Here is an 18,483-nt window from a genome sequence, read left to right as displayed (position 1 = left end):
AGACTTCCTGACACCAGGCCATTTGGAGAAGAACTGGCAGACCTGGAAACCAGGAGGTTGGTGGGAGGGCAGCTTGCATTTGAGATGGTGAAGGGGTCACACAGGAGAGCGTACCTGACTGGGAGATACAGCCCCAGCTTCCAACTGAGTGCCAGGTAGGAAGAAGCCAGAGGGCCCTCGATATTGGGACCCCAGGGCCAGAAGGGCCTGGCCTCTCCCCACGTTGATGGGTTCCACTCCCATCCTATTAGCTGGTAATTCGTGCTAGTGAATTTCTTTTTCTTTTTTTCTTAATATATTTTTTATTGATTTTTTATAGAGAGGAAGAGAGAGGGCTAGAGAGTTAGAAACATTGATGAGACAGTATCATCGACCAGCTGCCTCTTGCACACCCCCTACTGGGGATGTGCCCGCAACCAAGGTACATGCCCTTGACCTGAATCCAACCTGGGACCCTTCAGTCCCCAGACTGATGCTCTATCCACTGAGCCAAACCGGTTTCGGCTGTGAATTTTTCTTTCTTTCTTTCTTTTTTTTTTTTTAAACGTTTTACTTTTCTTTCTTTCTTTTTAAAAAATATTTTATTAATTTCACGTATTTTATTAATTTTACAGAGAGAAACTGAGAGGGGTAGAGTTAGAAACGTCGATGAAACATCGATCAGCTGCCTCCTGCACACGCCCCACTGGAGATGTGCCTGCAACCAAGGTACATGCCCTTGACTGGAATCGAACCTGGGACCCTTCATTCCACAGGCCGACGCGCTATCCACTGAGCCAAACCGGTCTCGGCTCGGCTGTGAATTTCTTTTTCTTCCTAAGCCTCTGAAACGTAGAGCGTCCCCCTTTTTTTCTCTTTGGGCTCGATCTGCTCGGGCTCCCCCACGCCCACCCCTCGCAGTGAGACAATCCACCCAGCCCCCGTCCCATCCTCCAGGCCTTCCACCAGACAGGCTCTGCAGACAGGGGAAAGCAATCGCTCCCCGATCGCACCGAACAGGGCGCAGCGATGACGGAGGGGCGGGGCGGAGCGATTGGTACGGCCTGGGCCCTACGTGCCCTGCGCGCTGCGGCTCTTCGCGCCTGCGCAGTGCGCTCGGCTTCCTTTCTGCCTCCGCGGCCGCCATGGCTCCCGTGGTGAGTGCGGCTCCGCGTGAGGCCGCGGCTCCGGGGCGGGCACGTGGGCCTCGCGGGCCCGGCTCCTGCGCGGCTCGCGCGGGACGGCGTTCGGCAGCGTCCGCCCGGGGCTGGGCGGGCTGGCGGGCCGGCGAGGGCCAGGGCGGCCGCCCGGCTCCGCGCGCCGTGGGCGGAGGAGGCCGCGGCCTGGGGCCCGGGAGGCAGAGCCGCAGCGCCCGGAGGCCGCGGCTCGGGCCCCGGCTGGCGGCCAGCGGGCAGCCGGGGTCCGCGGCTGCGGCCTGGGGCCTGCCGCCGGGGTCTGGGCCTGGTTACCGGGCGGAGGGCGGGAAGGAGCAGGGACCTGCCGCCCCTGCTGGGAGCCGCGCGTCCGGGAGCCCGGGGCCCGGGCCCGGGGACGAGTGCCGTGTCCGCGGAGGGGGTGTGATTCCAGGGAGAGGCCGACTCGGAGGATCCAGGAGGAAGTCGTACCGGGCGCAGCCGGCCGGACCCTCGGGCAGCGCTGGCTCCGGCGCCGGGCAGGGACCGGGCGGCGCGGCGCCCACGTGTCGCCGCCTGCGGGTCGCGCGCTAAGCTGTCGCTGGGAGGAAGGTGGCTTCCTACCCACCCCTGCTGTTGGCGCCCCTGCTAACATTTCCGGCTCCTTTACTCTCTCGGGTGGGCCTTTGAGGCGTCTGTGCATTTGTGTGTTTCTGGTGTAAAACTGTGACGGCAGGGCTGATTTTTATTTTATTTTTTTAACTTGCTGGTTGTGCATTTCCGGGGGTAGCTCTGAAAGCAGCCCTCTGGATTGTAACTGGGAGGAGAGGCCTCGGAAAGGCAGTGGTCTTCGCAGTGGCCGAATGTCCGAAAAGTTGGCCCAATTATTGCAAGTTTTAGATGAAGCTCCGAAGCATGAAGGGGCTTTAGGGTTTAGGTCCTGCAGAAGCTTTTTAGAGTGGAGGGGCAGGTGTGTAGATCGGACAAAAGCTTTGTTAGTGGTGGTGGAGTTTGTACAGGGAGAGGTTGATGGAAGCTCCTTTGTGAGGGTAAAGGAATGAGAACCGACTGGCAGATGTGCCCGCTGATGGTTTGAAAATGCCGGAAATGGCTGACGGTGGGGTTGTAACTAGAACCGAGGTTCCCTCACCCTCCTCGGCGGTTCTGGGATGTGAGGTCACCTCGCTGCTCTGAGGAGCTGGTGGGACAGGTGGAAGGGGAACCGGCTGCTCTGGGCCAGGACCTGGTCTGGAGAGTCAGGACAAGCATCGATAAAGGTTAGAGTTGTTTCAGGTACGGAAGCAGTTGTATGCCTGTGCCTGAGTCCTGGAGTGAAATAGGTACTTACGGGCATGTCATGGCAGGGGGGGAAGCGTTTTATTGTGGCTCGTAAGCTAACAGCGGTCCGCAAGCCGAGCCTCGAGAGCCACATGCAGCTCTTTGGCCCCGTGAGTGTGGCTCTTCCACAAAACACCACGGCCTGGGCGAGTCCATGTTGAAGAAGTGGCGTTTTAGAAGAAGTTTAAGTTTAACATGGCTCTCAAGAGAAATTTCAATTGTGCTGTTGATGCTTGGCTCTGCGGACCAATGAGTTTGCTGACCACGGAGCTAACAGACTCTCACGCCCTTCGAGACGGGAGGCTGGACAGTGTAAATGGTCAGGAGTTCAGGAGGGGTTTCCCGTGGCAAAGGCCTGGCTCGCCGGTGTCCTGTCCCCATTCGGGGGCAGAGGGTGGCCCTCGGCGCCCTTGGAGGGAGCACAGCCCTGTGGTTTGCACTTGAATGGGCTCTGACACCCTCGGTGATGTTGGTTCTTTTAATTTTCTGTGATGGGAGCTTGTGCCGTCATCTCTGTTTGTCCCTTTCTCAGAAAAAGCTCGTGGCGAAGGGGGGCAAAAAAAAGAAGCAGGTTCTGAAGTTTACGCTGGACTGCACCCACCCCGTAGAAGATGGAATCATGGACGCTGCCAACTTTGTAAGTTGTGCCCTCGACGCCGAGACCTGCGGGCGCTCACTCTGCTGCGTCCCGGGCCGCGCCTGGGTCTGGCTGCGCTTGAACGGAGCGCGGTCTGGGTTCTCAGCCCTGGTGTCTGCGGCGGGGGCGGGGGACAGACAGGGGCGGGGGACAGACGGGCGGGGGACAGACATGGGCTGCGGACAGACAGGGGCGGGGGACAGACAGGGGCGGGGGACAGACGGGGGCGGGGGACAGACGGGGGCCGAGGACAGACGGGGGCGGGGGACAGACGGGGGCAGGGGACAGACGGGGGCGGGGGACAGACGGGGGCGGGGGACAGACGGGGGCGGGGGACAGACGGGGGCCGGAGACAGACGGGGGCGGGGGACAGACGGGGGCGGGGGACAGACGGGGGCGGGGGACAGACGGGCAGGGGACAGACAGGGGCCGCAGCACGTGTGTCCAGAGAACTGCCGCCTCCGCTTGTTTCCTCCTCCAGTGCCCCAAACGATTTTATTCAAAAGTCACCAGGGAACAGGCAGACGTCCTCAGCTCCACATCCCCTTTGCGCTCCGTGTGACCGACATTAAGTGACAGACCCTGGTCCTCAGGGACGAGGGCTGCCCGGCCCGGCCCGGCCTGGCCCTGCCTGCTGGACCGGCGGGGCGGGCGGCGGCACCTGCTGACTTCCCTGTCATCCCGCCCGAGCGGCCGCCTGCGGTGAAGGCCCGCATGCTGAGTGCACTGGGAGCTGGGTGTTAGGTCTGCCTCTGAGCTTGGCTGTTCCCCAGTGCTCCTCTATTTCACTTACATGTACAAAAGCCAGCCTTGGCCTGCCAGTGTGGCTCAGTGGTTGAGTGTTGACCCCTGCGTGAATCAGGAGATTCCCAGTCGGGGCACGTGCCCAGGTTTGGGACTCAGTCCCCAGTAGGGGGCGTGCAGGAGGCAATTGATTCAGGATGTTTTTCTCATTGATGTTTTTATCTATTTCTCTTCTCAAAATCAACAAAAACATTAAAAAAAACAAAACACATCACTTTAATACTAGGTAAGTGTGCATAGGAAATGAGTTCTAATTTAGATTTCCCGTGAGAAACCAGATAGCAAAACGGAAGAATGTAAAGACAAAGTGAAGGCAGATCTTGAAACGAGGAGCCTGTTGAAACCCGTGTTCAGGAGCTCCAGTGAGTGGAGAGTATAAGAAGGAAAATGAGAACAATAAGTCAGCCAGTTGCACTGACTCCGCAGCCCAGGCTTGGCATCTTACTTTCCTCTCTGCAACTGCGCTTGGGAGTCAGGCTTCTTATTTTGCTCCCTTCCCTCTGCTCATCTGTGCCTGTGATTGTCTTTCCTTCCAGAAGTCTCCCTAGGATAGAAAACGTCACTTATGAGGCTGAGGTGCAGGAGTCGAGTTCTGACCAATCACTTTACTCACCGCCAGTTTATCGTGGATTGGGGGTTTAAATAGAGGACTGAGGAATTGCAGCTGAAAGGGACTTCATATCATTGCAATAGAAAGAAAACCAAAAACAAGCAAAAGGGGGCGGGTGAGAGAACCAGAAAGAATATTCCTTTTTGGACAAAGACCCCTGAAGGCCACAGAGGCTGCTGAGAGCCCGTCGCCAGTCTCCTGGGTCATCGCCCCGCTGCACCAGGCGTGTGGGATTGTTGTGGTCACTATTATCTTTTGGTTAATCCTCACGAGGATTGTTTTCATTGATTTCAGAGCGGAAGGGAGGGAGGAGAGAGAGATATCCACGTGAGAGCCACATCATTGGTTGCCTCCCCAGTGCATCCCACCTGCAACCGAGGTATGTGCCCTCGGCTGGAATCGAACCCTGGCCCTTTGCACACCAGCCATGGCGTCACTCTGTTTGCTCCTTGTACTAGGTTGCTGAGGACAATGCTTCATGCTCCTTAGGTTCAGAAGTTGCTTGTAACTTTGGTTGCTTGGAGCAGTTTGGCCCTGGCGTTTCTGTCAGCTGGATCTTTGACCCATGAGTCAGTGTCTTCCATGTAGACACACATTTGATCTTGTGTGGAACCAGTCAAGTATGTTCATGCTAGGATTTTGTTTTCATATTTGATTTGTAAATAAAGTTGAATAGTGCTATTAAAAAAAAAAAAAAAAAGATTTGCGCCCTAACTGGTTTGGCTCAGTGGATAGAGCCATGTTCGATTCCGGTCAAGGGCATGTACCTTGGTTTCGGGCACATCCCCAGTAGGGGGTGTGCAGGAGGCAGCTGATCCATATTTCTCTCTCATTGATGTTTCTAACTCTATCCCTCTCCCTTCCTCTCTGTAAAAAGTAAATAAAATATATTTTAAAAAAGTATATATATATATTATTGATTTTTTACAGAGAGGAAGGGAGAGGGATAGAGAATTAGAAACATCGATGAGAGAGAATCATCGATCAGCTGCCTCTTGCACACCCCCTACTGGGGATGTGCCGCAACCAAGGTACATGCCCCCGACCGGAATGGAACCCGGGACCTTTCAGTCCGGAGACCGATGCTCTATCCACTGAGCCAAACTGGTTTGGGGGGGGGGATATATATATATATATATATATTTTTTTTAAGTTTTGCGTGAGAGAGAGAAACAGCAGTTGGTTGCTTCCACACACGCCCTGTCCGGTAATCGAACCCATCCTGTTAGTGTACAGGTCAGTGTTTCAACCAAGTGACCACACTGGCCAGGGCGATAGTACCATTTTCTAATTGATGTTAGATTTTAGATCATATATTAATTGCTAAAGATTAATTTCTACAAAAGATTAAACATTAAAAAGACGTCAGTGGCCGGAACCGGTGTGGCTCAGTGGATGGAGCGTCAGCCTGCGGACTGAAGGGTCCCAGGTTCGGTTCCGGTCAGGGGCATGTACCTTGGTTGCGGGTACCTCCCTGGTGGGGGGTGTGGGGGAGGCAGCTGATTGATGATACTCATCGATGTTTCTGATTCTCTGTCCCTCTCTCTTCCTCTCTGAAAAATCAATAAAATATATATTAAGAAAGAAAAAAAAGACGTCAGTGTAAGTAGTATAACAATCCAGTGATATGGGTGATTGGGTGACGGTGTTAATTGGTCAATTGGATGGTTTTTTTCCAGGAGCAGTTTCTTCAGGAGAGAATCAAAGTGAACGGAAAAGCTGGGAATCTTGGCGGAGGGGTTGTAACCATTGAAAGAAGCAAGAGTAAGATCACTGTGACGTCTGAGGTGCCTTTTTCCAAAAGGTAGGGGGAGCTGAGTGCCACTCGCCTGCACCCGAGGTGGGGTGTGCTCACATTGGTTTGGAGTTGCACCTGTGAACTGGAGCAGTGCCTGTGTGTGTGTGGGTGCCTGTGTGGGGGGCGGTGCCTGTGCGGGGGGCGGTGCCTTGTGTGGGGCGGTGCCTGTGTGTGGGCGGTCCTGTGCGGGGGGCGGTGCCCGTGGGGGGCGGTGCCCGTGGGGGGCGGTGCCGGAAGGAATGCCACTGTGATAGTGCTCAGCTTTGTGGCAGTGTCTCGGCAGTAAAGGGCAGACCGCAGAGTGCCTTCCCAGGATGATGTCGCTCCTCTGCCTCGGCCACAGGGAGGAGCTGTCCGTTTTAATTCCATGTTCTTCCACCTGTAAATATCACTATTCTATCAGGAATCTGAAATGTCGGTTTTTTTTTAGACAGGAAGTGAGAGAGACAGACAGGAACATAATTGTGAGAAACATCAGTCTGCCTCCTGTAGTCACCCCGACTGGGGATGGCACCCCCAACCTGGGCATGTGGCCTGACCAGGAATCAAGCCCTCGACTTACTGGTGCGCCCAGCAATGCTCCAGTCAACAGCTATTCGGCCAGGGCTGTCTGGTTATTGCTTTGAGGGTGAAGTTAAAACAAACACAAGTTGCTAAAGATTTGGGCATGTTTATATGCAGCTCCTAGCTCAGAGCTGGGCATATTCTTAGGAGTTTTTTTAAATTTTATTTTATTTTTTATTATTAAAAAAAACATATTTTATTGATTTTTCACAGAGAGGAAAGGAGAGGGATATAGAGCTAGAAATATTGATGAGAGGGGCACATCGCCCAGCTGCCTCCTGCACACACCCCACCGGGGATATGCCCGCAACCAATGTACATGCCCTTGACTGGAATCGAACCCGGGACCCTTGAGTCCGCAGACCGACGCTCTATCCACTGAGCCAAACCAGTTTTGGCGATTTTTATTTTTTATTTTTATCAAACTCAGTGAGATAGTCAAAGGTGTGTGAGGAGAAATTGGTTATAGTACAGCCTTTTGTTTTTAATGAGGTCAGTTGAGAGGTGACAAGAGCGTAAGTGAAGGACTCCTGTTCTGCCTGGCTGATGGGTTGGATAGAGGGGCCGTTGCAGCTCAGGGAGGGACTCCAGGGTTACACAGCCAGCCTGCCAGCTTCCTGGAGCCCTGAGGAGGGCTGTGATCGCCCTGTGACCTGTCTGTTCACCGACCTTGTGAGAAAGTCTCCCAACACAGCTTACTGGTTTCCACGCATGCCCTGCTCACCGCCCCATGGCGAGGGAAGGAGCCTCCCTCTGAAAGCTCTCCTGTTGGTGAGCGAAGTCCTTTCCTTTGCCCGCCCAGGTGCTCCCAGCCTAACTTCTCTGCTTGTCTCCGGACTTCTGCAGCTCTCCCCCTAGTGAAATCTCACACCCCTGAGTGCATGCGGCAGATATAATAAAGGAACAGAGTACTTTTTAGATGGAACAGCCAGAGCGGGTGATTTTTATGTCGGGAAACGTGGATAGAATTTAACCGAGGTCTTCACATTGTTGGGAAGAGGACTGTTGACGTAACGCTGTTGGCAGTGTTCATTCTTGGAGATGTGACTGTCCCGTTAACATCCGGGACCTTGTGAACATGCCAGTTTGCCTGTGCGTTTCATTTGTCCTCTGAACAGTCCGAGCTGTCAGAAAGCATGGCTCCTGTTATAGAGGGAGGAGCTGCTGGGAGAGGGCACTTTGAGCAGCAGTGGGTTTGCTTGTCTAGTCCCCCTTCTCTGAGGTCGGGGAAGGTCTGGAGTAGATAGAACCCAGGCCTCTTCAGCAGACAGGTGAGTGAGGGGCGTGCTCTCCCTGCGCGCTGGGCCAGCGCGGCGGGTGGCAGCCTGTCCCAGGCGTTGGGTAGTGAGTGTCACAGAGCAGAGTGAGACGGCCCTAAGAAGCAGCCCCAGAGCCCGAACAGCCTCCCACCGAGGTCCGGGGTCCGAGGTCGGACTCCAGGAGGTGATGTGCGCTCACTGGAAACTGCTTCCTCAGACAGGTGCTAAGGCTATGTGCTTATCAGTTACCATGAGCTCCTCCTCCAGTGGCGTTTCATTTTCAAAATCATTTCACAGGCGTTTGCTATTGTTTCACAGACAACTCTTACATCGGGTCTGTTTCCATTTTTATTGCCAGTGCAGATGGAAGGTGGCTCCTTATTGTTAGCCCATTGGCCTGCTATGTTCGCCTTGTCTTTGCCGTTTTTTTAAAGGTGGGGAAACACCTTGAATTGTAATGACCTTGATTGCAAGGGTTTCATAAAAGTTACAGTATTTGAGACTAAAGAAGGCCCGCTGTGTAGAGGAGTTCTCAATGTCCTCTCTCTGCAGGTATTTGAAATATCTCACCAAAAAATATCTGAAGAAGAATAACCTACGGGACTGGTTGCGCGTAGTTGCTAACAGCAAAGAGAGTTACGAATTGCGTTACTTCCAGATAAACCAGGATGAAGAGGAGGAGGAAGATGAGGATTAAAGCTCATTTATCTGGCAAATTTTGTATGAGTTCTTGAATAAAACTTGGGAACCAAATCGGTGGTTTTCCTTGTATCTCTGCAGTGTGGATTGAACAGAAATGGAAATCACAGTAAAAGGGCTTCACTGGGATCTGCTCACTTTGTAATTAGACTCTTTCTGCCGGAAAATGTCAGTTCTCGCGGGAGTCACAGCAGAGTAGGAGAGTGAGGCTCCCAGGGGAACTGACAAGGGTTTGACATCCAGCGGGTGTGAGGGTGTGGGGGCGTGAGCTCCGTTAGTCACTGTTTTGCTTTAATAAATGATTCAGGAGTACAACCACCGCGGGCTCCTTATTCAGTGAAAGCAAACCAGTGACTTCTGTCTGAGCCCCTCCAGGTGGGAACATGGCAGTGCCGATAAGACGGGATGCTGGACGTTTGTCTTAATTTTTGATGACAGTTATTATGTATGTTAATCTGTCTTCTTCCTCTAGAAATAAACTGGTCCTTCGGCGATGCTGCGCACTCCACTGCCCCCAGGAAAGGCTTTGGAGGCAACTCCAAAAGTCCAGGTTTTACACGGAAATGCACAAAATGAATATGTACATACTCCTTGATTCTCCAAGTCTTTGCAACACACTGTCTCTCCAGCAGGGGGAGCTGGAGACGAGGAAGAATAGAGCTTCCAGATGTCAGCATCTGTGCAGGTCCTGGGTGGGAAGTCTGCTGCTCAGACCCCAGTCTCTTCACAGGTGGGGTTGGGGGGCAGAATGAGCACAAGGGACAGTGATGGGGAGAGAGTTCAGGCTGAAAGAAATGTTGAGATGCCGGGGACAGTCACTCCGTGCATGTAGGCCGTGGCTGGGTGTCCTGCAGTCATTCAGCAAACGGGCACTGAGCAGGACCCAGCCCGCTCCTGCGTGACCCAGGGCAGCACAGGGACACGAGGGCTCCTGGGGATCTTGTTGCCGGTGCAGAGGCCAAGGTCTGCAGGAGGCGACCGCAGGCTGCACAGATGTGATTGTTGCTGACACATCCAGGTTTTCCAAGTGACTGGAGACAGACCCTGATGCCTTATGCCCCTCTAACACAATTCTGCAGAAATTCTGCATTGTCTTAGGACTGGTGTGTAGAACCCTGTTTGACAGAGCTTGTCCTCAGCTGACTGCCACCCTGGGGGTTTTGTGCTCTGCTGGCGTCGTAGCCGGAAATTAGACCCTGGGGTCCTTCCGTGACTTCTCTGTAGCATTTGCTGCTCCGTGGGTTGCCTTGAACTCATGGAGGCTTTGCCGTTTCATTTGCCATGATGAAGGCTCTAGCATTTTCTATTTCTATGCAAATTTCCCAAAGAATTGTTTTCATGTTTCCCTCCCGGAAGGGGGTTGCTTCCAGGTTTCCCTGCGGCTGCAGTCGCTCTGGCTCTCCCCCTGCCGTGAGGGCCGTGTAGGAAGTGAATGACTTGTCATTGCATTGATGTTGCCCTGCAGTAATTGTCTGGTAGTAAAATATTAACGTGGGCTGAAATTAGCATATACTTAAAGAAACACACAAAACTCCCAGGTTTTAAATCTTGTAATAAAATTGGAACATTGGTTTTTCTATGCCTTTTTGAACTCTTGTAATTGAGTTTTGATCACATTTTATATTAAAGTGGCTAACATGTGGCTACTGTTACTGTGCAAGGGTTTTTTTTTTTAAAGGGATTGTCATGTTGATCTATTTAGAAGCAATTTATCAATAGTTTGTCCTCCTGCCTAACTGCCGCTGACAGTGAAGCTCCCGGCGCCCGTGCCGCTGCCTCCGTGAGGCGCAGTGGCCAGAGCCGAGCTCTGCGGAGCCGCAGGGCTTCCGTCCTCACACATCAGTGCCTTCTCTGAGGGCGATGCCCTGGGAACCTCCGCACGGTCCCCCGCTCACAGGGTGCCGGGAGCGCAGACCAGCTTCCTTTGTACCTGCCCCGGAGTCACCTGCCTGACCTGAGGCGCAGGAACAGGTCGGTCCCGGGAGCTTCTCGCTGAGATTGAAGATCACAAAGGACGTGAATAGGAAGCTGGAACGGTCACCACCAGCAAGTCCCCCTTGGCACGGCTCGCTTGGAGGTTTAGTGTTTTCCTTTCAAAAGCCGCCTTGACCCTCTCTGCTTTTCCCAAGGGGCGACCTTGGCCCAGAGCCCAGGGCCCGAGCTCCCCATGTCAGGCGTGGGGCGGGCAGGGGTTCGGTCCTGTCACACAATGTGCCGGGCATCAGAGCTCGGCCTTTAGGGGACACTTTCTGGGGAGGTGAGCAGGACCCTGTGGGGCTAGGGGAGCCTCAGGGAGCCTGGGAGTTGGCTTTGGGGGCCACTTCCTTCCTCTTGCTGTTGGGTTCTTCCTGTGACCCCCCACCCCCCTGCCCCCCAAGCTTATCAAGTGGGAGGAGGGGACACACCTAGGATGGGGTCCCTGATGGGCAGTGACAGAGCAGGGCTGGCTGGGCCAGAAGCCACTTGGGGGAGCCTGGCTGGTTCCCACGGGGTGCGGCTGAGGTGTGAGCAGCCTCTGCTTTGGGATGCTCTGCTGTGGCCGCGCCTCTTTCTGGAAGATAAGAGGCCTGGTCTGGGCTGTGCCATCCCAGCCAGGAGGCCGTGTGGAGGAAGTGGGGGGCGGGGGCGGGCCTGCCTCAATGGTGCCAGGAGGGTGCTGGTCTCGGGAAGCACCCTAAGGTCTTGTCACGGAGACCTTTTCCGGCCGCTGGGTTTTGCGGGTCCACATCCTCTCTCCCAGGCTGCCAGGCCGGCGGGAGCAGTAAGGCTGTGTCCAGGCGCTGCTCTAAGACCCGTACAAGCACTCAGGCCGCGGACCGGAGCCTGCCTTTCTATCAATAAGACCCCCCTGCCCTCCCCAAGTGATTCGGATTCTGGGGGAAGGCTCCGCCAGAGGAGAGGCTTCAGTGCCGGCCGGTGAGAGGCCTCATTCCAAGGGAGGCTGCTCTTGAGGCCCAGTTGGAGCTGGGCCCCGCTGGCTGGGGGTGTGGGAGGCAGCACTTCCCTGCCCTAAAGGGGCCTCTGCCACGTGGGGCCATGGATGGCCGTGAGGGGACATGCTGCTAAGGGAGCTGTCCTCAGGATGGGACCTGCCTTCAGGAGTGTGTGACCGAGTCACCAGCGTGCAGCCCCGGCCTCGTGCTTATATGTCTGACCCTCACCTGCGGATACTCCCCACTGGTTTCCAGAGAGAGGGAGGGAGAGGGAGAGGAGGAGGGAGAGAGACGTGGCCGAGAGACACACACTGGTTAGCTGCCTCCCACCCACGCCCCTTCCAGAGCTGAGGTACTTGCCCTTGACCAGAATTGCACCTGAAACCCTTCAGCCCGAGGGCCGACACTAACCACTGAGCCAGTCTGGCCAGGGCTAACGCGTATGTTAATTTTTAAACAATTTATCTTGAATTTCCACTGACGTGTAATCACAAGCTCTGAACAGCAAACAGGAAAGTCTTGTCTCCTGAAACTGAACCTTCATGGCTCCACTCCTTGTTCCCAGGATTGCGGAACTGGCTGGATTTTCACTTTTTTGGGGGGCGGGGATGGGATGGAGAGGCTTGTGAGAGCATCAACCCCAGTGAAGCAGCTGGAACTGCTCTCCCGCCTTCCCTTTCTTGGCTGGTCTGGGAAGCAGAGCCAAGGGGTGTGTGTGTGTGTGTGTGTGTGTGTGTGTGTGTGTGCAGGGGTCGCTGTGGTGGGAACGATGCTGTTTCTCTGACGTGGGACACACTCTGCTGTGGAAGTGTCCTGCCCTCATCCTGCACGCGGGGCGGGGCGGGGCGGGGCGGGGCTGGTAACGGGTGGCATGTTGGTGGCGCTTAGGGTATTTCCCTGGGTGGTTAGCAGGCCTGGGAGGAGCAAGGCCACTTTGTCAGGGGAAGTGCAGGCCTGCCCGGGCACTGGTGTTGCCCCCCCCCCCCCCCCGATGCCTGGTGATGGGAAATGCAGCCCGGGACCAACAGCAGCCTCCGCCTCAGCCTCCGCCTCCGTGCCCCAAACCATCCTGCCGCTCCTGTTGGGGCCCTTCGTCTCCAGTGGGTTGAAAGCGACCCCGGGGAGAGCTTCCCAGCTCCTTCCCTCGCCCGGGAGTGAGGAAGCAGCTGCGTGGGGCTGGCTCCCAGTGGGACGGGGAGGGAGGGAAGCTGGCTCACATCTTCAGGCCACCATTTGCCTGGGCACAGCGTCCGCTGCTCAGACTCCCTGTGGCTGGGGCTGTGGCCAGGACAGGCACTCACTCTCCTGGTTCCCCCAAGGCCCAGCAAAGACGAGCCCTCCTGGCGATGCCAGTGTGGGGGGGTGGGGTTAGGTGTCAGCCAGGACCCCAAGGGCTGGTGCTCCAGCAAAGAGCTCCTTCCCAATGCTGACTCCCAGGCCAGGCAGGTCGCTGGCAGCCACGTGGGCTCCAGTGGGCTCCGCAGATGTTTACTGCCCTCTAAGCGAGCCAGCCACCCTGCCGGCCACCCCGCCGGCCACCCTGCCGGCCACGGAGGCCTTGGCGCCTGGAGCAGCTTTAAGCGGCAGGTGGGCTGCTTGGCCGCGCCCTCACATCGGCACCTTGGACAGCGGGAGCTGGTGGCCGCGGCGCTCCTGAGGGAGTTCCAGGCCCAGAGGACGCGATCCGCACCCCCTCCCGCCCGCCCGCCCGCCCGCCCGCCCGGGCCTGGGTCCAGCGCGGAGGGCCCTTGGAAGCGGGCACGTGGGCGGTGGGAGCGGGTGCGATGGGGCGGGGAGCCAGCCTGCACGGAGGTTTCTGAATCAATCCGACCCCTGACAACGGAGCGCCCCGTCCCGCGTGCGGACACACTTCCCTGTGGCCCTCTTCCCAAAGGAGGTCGGAGCGGGGTCAGAACCCAGCCCCAGCCCTTCGGAACCCCGAACCCGGGCCCGGCGCATCCCGGCGGCCGGGCGCGGGCGGCGGTTCGGGCCTCCCACCGGCCGCTCGCCCCGGGCGCCGCCCGCTCGGCCGGCCGTCGGGCCCCTGGCGCGCGGGGACCCCGACGGCTGCTCCTCCGGGGCGCGGCCCCTCCCCGCGCGGCGGCTCCGGACTAGTCCCCAACTTGTCCTCCGCCGCTAACTAGTCGTGCTGCCGGAACGATGGGATGGGGTTGCCACAGCAACCAGACTGGACGTCACAATCCGGGCCCGCGCGCCCCCCCGCCGCCGCCGCGCCGCCCGCGCTGCCACCGCCACCCGCGCCGGCGGGGACTGGGCTGCGGGCGCGGAGCGAAGGCGGCCGAGCGGAGGGGGTCGGGCCGGGAGGGTGGAGGTTTGGGGGGGCGGGGGGGCCGGCGGCCGCCATCTTCTCGCCGAGGCCGCCTCGCCCGCCGCGCACGCCGGCAGCGGACGGGTTAAGGCTGGCACCGCGCCCGGCGGGCGGGGGGCGCCACCTCCCCTCCCCCCCGCCCGGGCATGCGGGGCCCGCCGGGCGCCCAGGAGGCGCCGCCGCCGCGGCTGTTCGCGGGCCGGATGGAGAACGAGGACGAGATGTCAGGTGAGGCGCGGGGCCGGGCCGGGGCCGGGGCCGGGGCCGGGGCCGGGGCCGGGCGCGGGCTCCGGGCTCCGGCTCCGGGCTCCGGGCTGCGCTCCGCCCCCGCGCCGCTGCCAAGGGCGCAGGGCGCGGCCGCGGTCGGGCACGGGCGCCGCTGGGAGGACGCGGGCGGGGGCGCGGGGCCCGGAGGGGCGCGGCGCGGGGGGCAGCCGCTGCCCTTGGAGGGCGGCCTCTCCTCCCCGCGCGCCCGGCCTCCGGGGGCCGGGCCATCGGCTCCGGGGCGGGCCGGGTGCGGCCGCGCGTGGGGACCCTGAAGCCCGGGCTGGAGCCGCTGCCTTCCGGCCACGAGGGCCTGGGCTTGGGGCTGTCTGTGGGCTCCTGCTCCCCGTGCCCGCCCCGAAGCACTTCGCAGCCACGGTGACCCCAGTGGCCTCCCAGCCCACCTGCCTGGCTGGGCCTGCCGGCCTCGCCCCCGCTCAGAGCGGCATACACACGGGAGCCGGCATGACAGTCTTAGCTGACCGCTCCCGTCCCTCTGGGACAGCCCCCCGCCTGGCACAGCGGGCAGGGCCTGCGCCCTCCCTCCTGGGCGGGAGAGACCTGTGGGCCGCCCAGGGCGCCCTGGCCCAGTGTGTGCCTTGCCCCGGGGAGAGAATAGACCACAAGCTGGCACCCGGACTCCTGTGCAGGAGGTGAGGAGAGGGGCCCAGCGGGAGCAGCTGCCCAGGCCGCATTGCCTTCCCGGAGAGGGAGCCCTCGGGGGCCGTGCCCACAGGGCCTCCCCTCCCGGCCTGTGTGCCCGCTTTGACACGGGAACCGGGCCCTGCTGGTGCCCAGCCTCACCCCACCGTTCAGACAGTCCGGCCAACTTTGCGAAGTGCCTGCTGGGGCGAGAGGAACGGGGGGTGAGGTGGCCCACACGGGTGGGGCCCCGATCCAGGGAATTAGCGGCATTTCCTGGGGGGAAGGCAGAGGCCGGCACAGGCAGGGGAACGTGGCTGTTTCCTGCCCGGCGGGGGGGCTGGCTGCTCGGTGCTCCGGGCGTGGCCCCATGCGGCACTTAGGGGGACAGTGGACACCTGGGCATCCATCAACAGGCTTATTCCGGGGACTTCGCCGACCCCCTGGGGGTCCCCTGTCCCCTTCTCCTGAAGTCTCTGCCTCTCCCTGCTCGTGTCGCGGTGCCCACTATGGGCAGGGGAGGGCCCAGAAGTGCCCTCAGGCTGCAGGCACCAACTCCCTGTGCGTGGGCCAGCGCCCCTGGGCTCGGTCAGCGTCACCTGCCCACCGCCGGGTCTCCCTCTCCCTGCTGGTGCCCACGCTCCAGGGTGGGGGAGGCTGGCCCGAGGCCCCAGGAACCCCCAGGCCCTGCAGGGGAGAGGCCTGCTTCGGCCGCTGTGGCGTGCGGGCTGCAGTCCCCTCCACCAGCAAGACCTCACGTGCCCCCGCCCCCCAGAGCTTGTCCGGAGCCTCCCAAGCCCCTGCCTCTCTCCCTGTCCCTGCTTCCAGCCCCTGTTCCCTCCTGCCGGCCCCCTCCGGAGCCTCCTCACAAGTCCTCGCTGCCCGCCCTCCCCCCAGCAGCCCGTCACCTTCGTCCCACCATCAGGCCCCTGCCCTGCGCACACTCCGCAGGCACGCTGGCCTCTGCTGCTTCTGGGCCCCCTGCGCCCTCCCCCTGCTCGCCCCGCCTCCTCCCTGTCAGGTCCAGCTCAAGGTCACCACCTGGAGGCTTGACCTCGCTCTGTGCAGCCCCCGTGGCCCCGCCCCTGCTCCTGCGCAGTCACTGGTGCTGCCTCCTCCCTGGAGGACTGCTCGTGGGGGCTCCCATGGAGGGCAATGGCCTCGAGGTCTGGGGGCCCAGAGTCCCTAGGTCACCCCTCGCCCGCAGTCTTCCCCGGCCCAGGCCCAGGGGGCCCCTCGCCCTCCGTCACAGCAGCCCTGCAGCCCTGGCCGGAGCCCTGGCCGAGCCATCATGTGGGCCCGGAGCCGGCAGGTTCGGCGCCTGTTTGCATGGAGCTGGCGGGCGGGCGCTGTCACACTGAGTCTGGATCTGCAACAGTTGGACTTGTTACTGGTCAAACCCACTTTCTCTCCACTCGCCCGTCCCCCCCCGCCCCCCCCCTCCCCCGGCTTCCCACACAGTGCTTTGCCCAAGCAGCCCCGGCGGGAGGCAGGCGGGCCAGGGTGGTGCCGGCCGCTCCGGATCCCCGTGGTGCTGGTGGTGCTGGTGGTGGCGGTGCTGGTGGTGCGGGTGCTGGTGGTGCGGGTGCTGGTGGTGGCGGTGCTGGTGAGGGCGGACGGAAGCAGGCAAAGCAAGCGCCCACGAGCGGCCGGGTCCTGGCTCTGCCCTGCTGCCTCAGTGTCCCCACTTGTGGAATGGGGCCTGGCAGGCTACCTCACAGAGGGTATTGTGAGGGCCGCTGAGCGGGCGGTGGAGCAGTTAGGTCACAGTGCCCGCACAGCGTGCCCTGTGCCCCGTGGCTGCTGGAACCAGCACCATCCCGGGGGCAGCCGACTGCCTCCCCGAGCAGATGCTGCCCAGACGCGCACCCTCACCCCGTAAGCAGGGGTGGGAGGCGGGGAGGAGGGTGAGGGGGAGACCACGCTGAGCGGCCTCTGTGCCCCCTGCCCGCAGGACTGGCCCCAGTCACCTTAGGGCTCCTGGAGCCCAGGGGCCAGGAGGGAGTGACGCCAGCCTGCTCCCAGGCCGTACCGCCTGGCCTGCCCCGCCCCCACTGGGGAAGGCGGGTTTGGGGTGTCCGGGAGCCCCGTAGATTTAACACTATCGGGAGGAGGGAGGCAGAGCGGCCAGTTTGCCCAGTGGCTTGGCGTGGGGCATGTACCTCACTCTGTTCATCAGAGACTGAGCATCTGTCACTTCGTCACCTCACTCCCCCCGTCAGTATGAGCCCAGCCACCTATGTCACCCTCCCACCCCACATCTACCATCACCCCAAGACCAGTCAACCAACCATCTACCCACCAGTCACCTCCCACATCACCTACTTCCTACCATCCCCCATCCATCCCCCCTGTACCCTCCCCACCATCCATCCATCCCCCCTGCACCTCCCCACCATCCATCCCCCCTGCACCTCCCCACCATCCATCCCCCCTGCACCTCCCCACCATCCATCCATCCCTGCATCCTCTCCTCTCTCCATCCATCCCCCCTGCACCTCCTCACCATCCATCCCCCCTGTACCCTCCCCTTTCTCCATCCATCCCCCCTGCACCTCCCCACCATCCATCCATCCATCCCTGCACCCTCCCCTCTCCATCCATCCCCCCTGCACCTCCCCACCATCTATCCAACCCTGCACCCTCCCCTCTCCATCCATCCCCCCTGCACCTCCCCACCATCCATCCATCCCCCTGTACCCTCCCCTCTCTCCATCCATCCCCCTGCACCTCCCCACTCCATCCATCCATCCCCCCTGCACCCTCCCCACTCCATCCATCCATCCCCCCTGCACCTCCCCTCTCTCCATCCATCCATCCCCCCTGAACCCTCCCCACTCCATCCATCCATCCCCCCTGCACCTCCCCTCTCTCCATCCATCCATCCATCATCCATTTCTGGGCTGTCTTCCCTGGTGAGGTCCTGGATGCAGTGCGGAGTGTCTAACTCTCTGGGGCTTTAGCAAGTAAAACTTTTGAGACTTTCCACCTTCTCTCTTTGGCTCTGTTCTCATCTCTCTCTCCCCCACCCCTCTCTCTCTCACACACACACACACACACACACACACACACACACCCCTCTGGCCCTGTCTCCGGACCTGTGGTCTGGCTCCCTGAGTCATGCCGGCCCTCTCTCCGTCCCTGTCCGCCCTGGCCCTGCTGCTGTTACCCCCCCGCCTCCTGCCAGGGCTCTGGGTTTGCATGGGGCCTCTTTCCTGCCCTGGGCTGCCAGCTGCCCCACCCTCACCCCCTCCCCAGCCCCTTAGGGTGGAAGCCTCACCCACTCCCCCGCCACCCCCACCTGCCTGCCCTGCACGCTCAGGCCTGACGCTGTCTCGCTGAGACACAGTGAGGCGATGTCTGGGTTCTGTTAAATGTCATAAATAAATTATTAATCCTCTCTCTGGCAGGAGTCCCCCCCCCCCCATTATCAGCAGCGGGCCTGTGGGGTCAGGGGGCTCTCCGAGGTCTGACGGCCCTTGTCTTGTCCAGCC

General features: G+C 59.8%; 2 protein-coding genes across 2 annotated transcripts in view; both read left to right on the top strand.

Moving 5' to 3' along the window:
* The first annotated feature begins 1,054 nt into the window (after positions 1–1,054).
* Positions 1,055–8,875, top strand: RPL22 (ribosomal protein L22). The gene is made up of 4 exons (XM_036460888.2): positions 1,055–1,136; positions 2,983–3,087; positions 6,181–6,305; positions 8,675–8,875. Exons 1-4 carry the CDS (start codon positions 1,125–1,127, stop codon positions 8,817–8,819), a joined length of 387 nt encoding a protein of 128 aa, XP_036316781.1. The 5' UTR covers positions 1,055–1,124; the 3' UTR covers positions 8,820–8,875.
* A 5,177-nt stretch (positions 8,876–14,052) lies between these two features.
* Positions 14,053–18,483, top strand: part of CHD5 (chromodomain helicase DNA binding protein 5) — a 47,624-nt gene continuing 43,193 nt past the window's right edge. Inside the window, exon 1 of the mRNA XM_036460875.2 lies at positions 14,053–14,311. Coding sequence (XP_036316768.1) covers positions 14,230–14,311 — 82 coding nt within the window. The 5' untranslated portion in view covers positions 14,053–14,229. The remainder of the gene's footprint in view (positions 14,312–18,483) is intronic.

The sequence above is a fragment of the Pipistrellus kuhlii genome, unplaced genomic scaffold (assembly GCF_014108245.1).
Source record: "Pipistrellus kuhlii isolate mPipKuh1 unplaced genomic scaffold, mPipKuh1.p scaffold_m20_p_34, whole genome shotgun sequence".
Taxonomy (NCBI): Eukaryota; Metazoa; Chordata; class Mammalia; order Chiroptera; family Vespertilionidae; genus Pipistrellus; species Pipistrellus kuhlii.
Note: the sequence above shows the minus strand (reverse complement) of the source record. Positions and strands in the feature narration are given on the sequence as shown.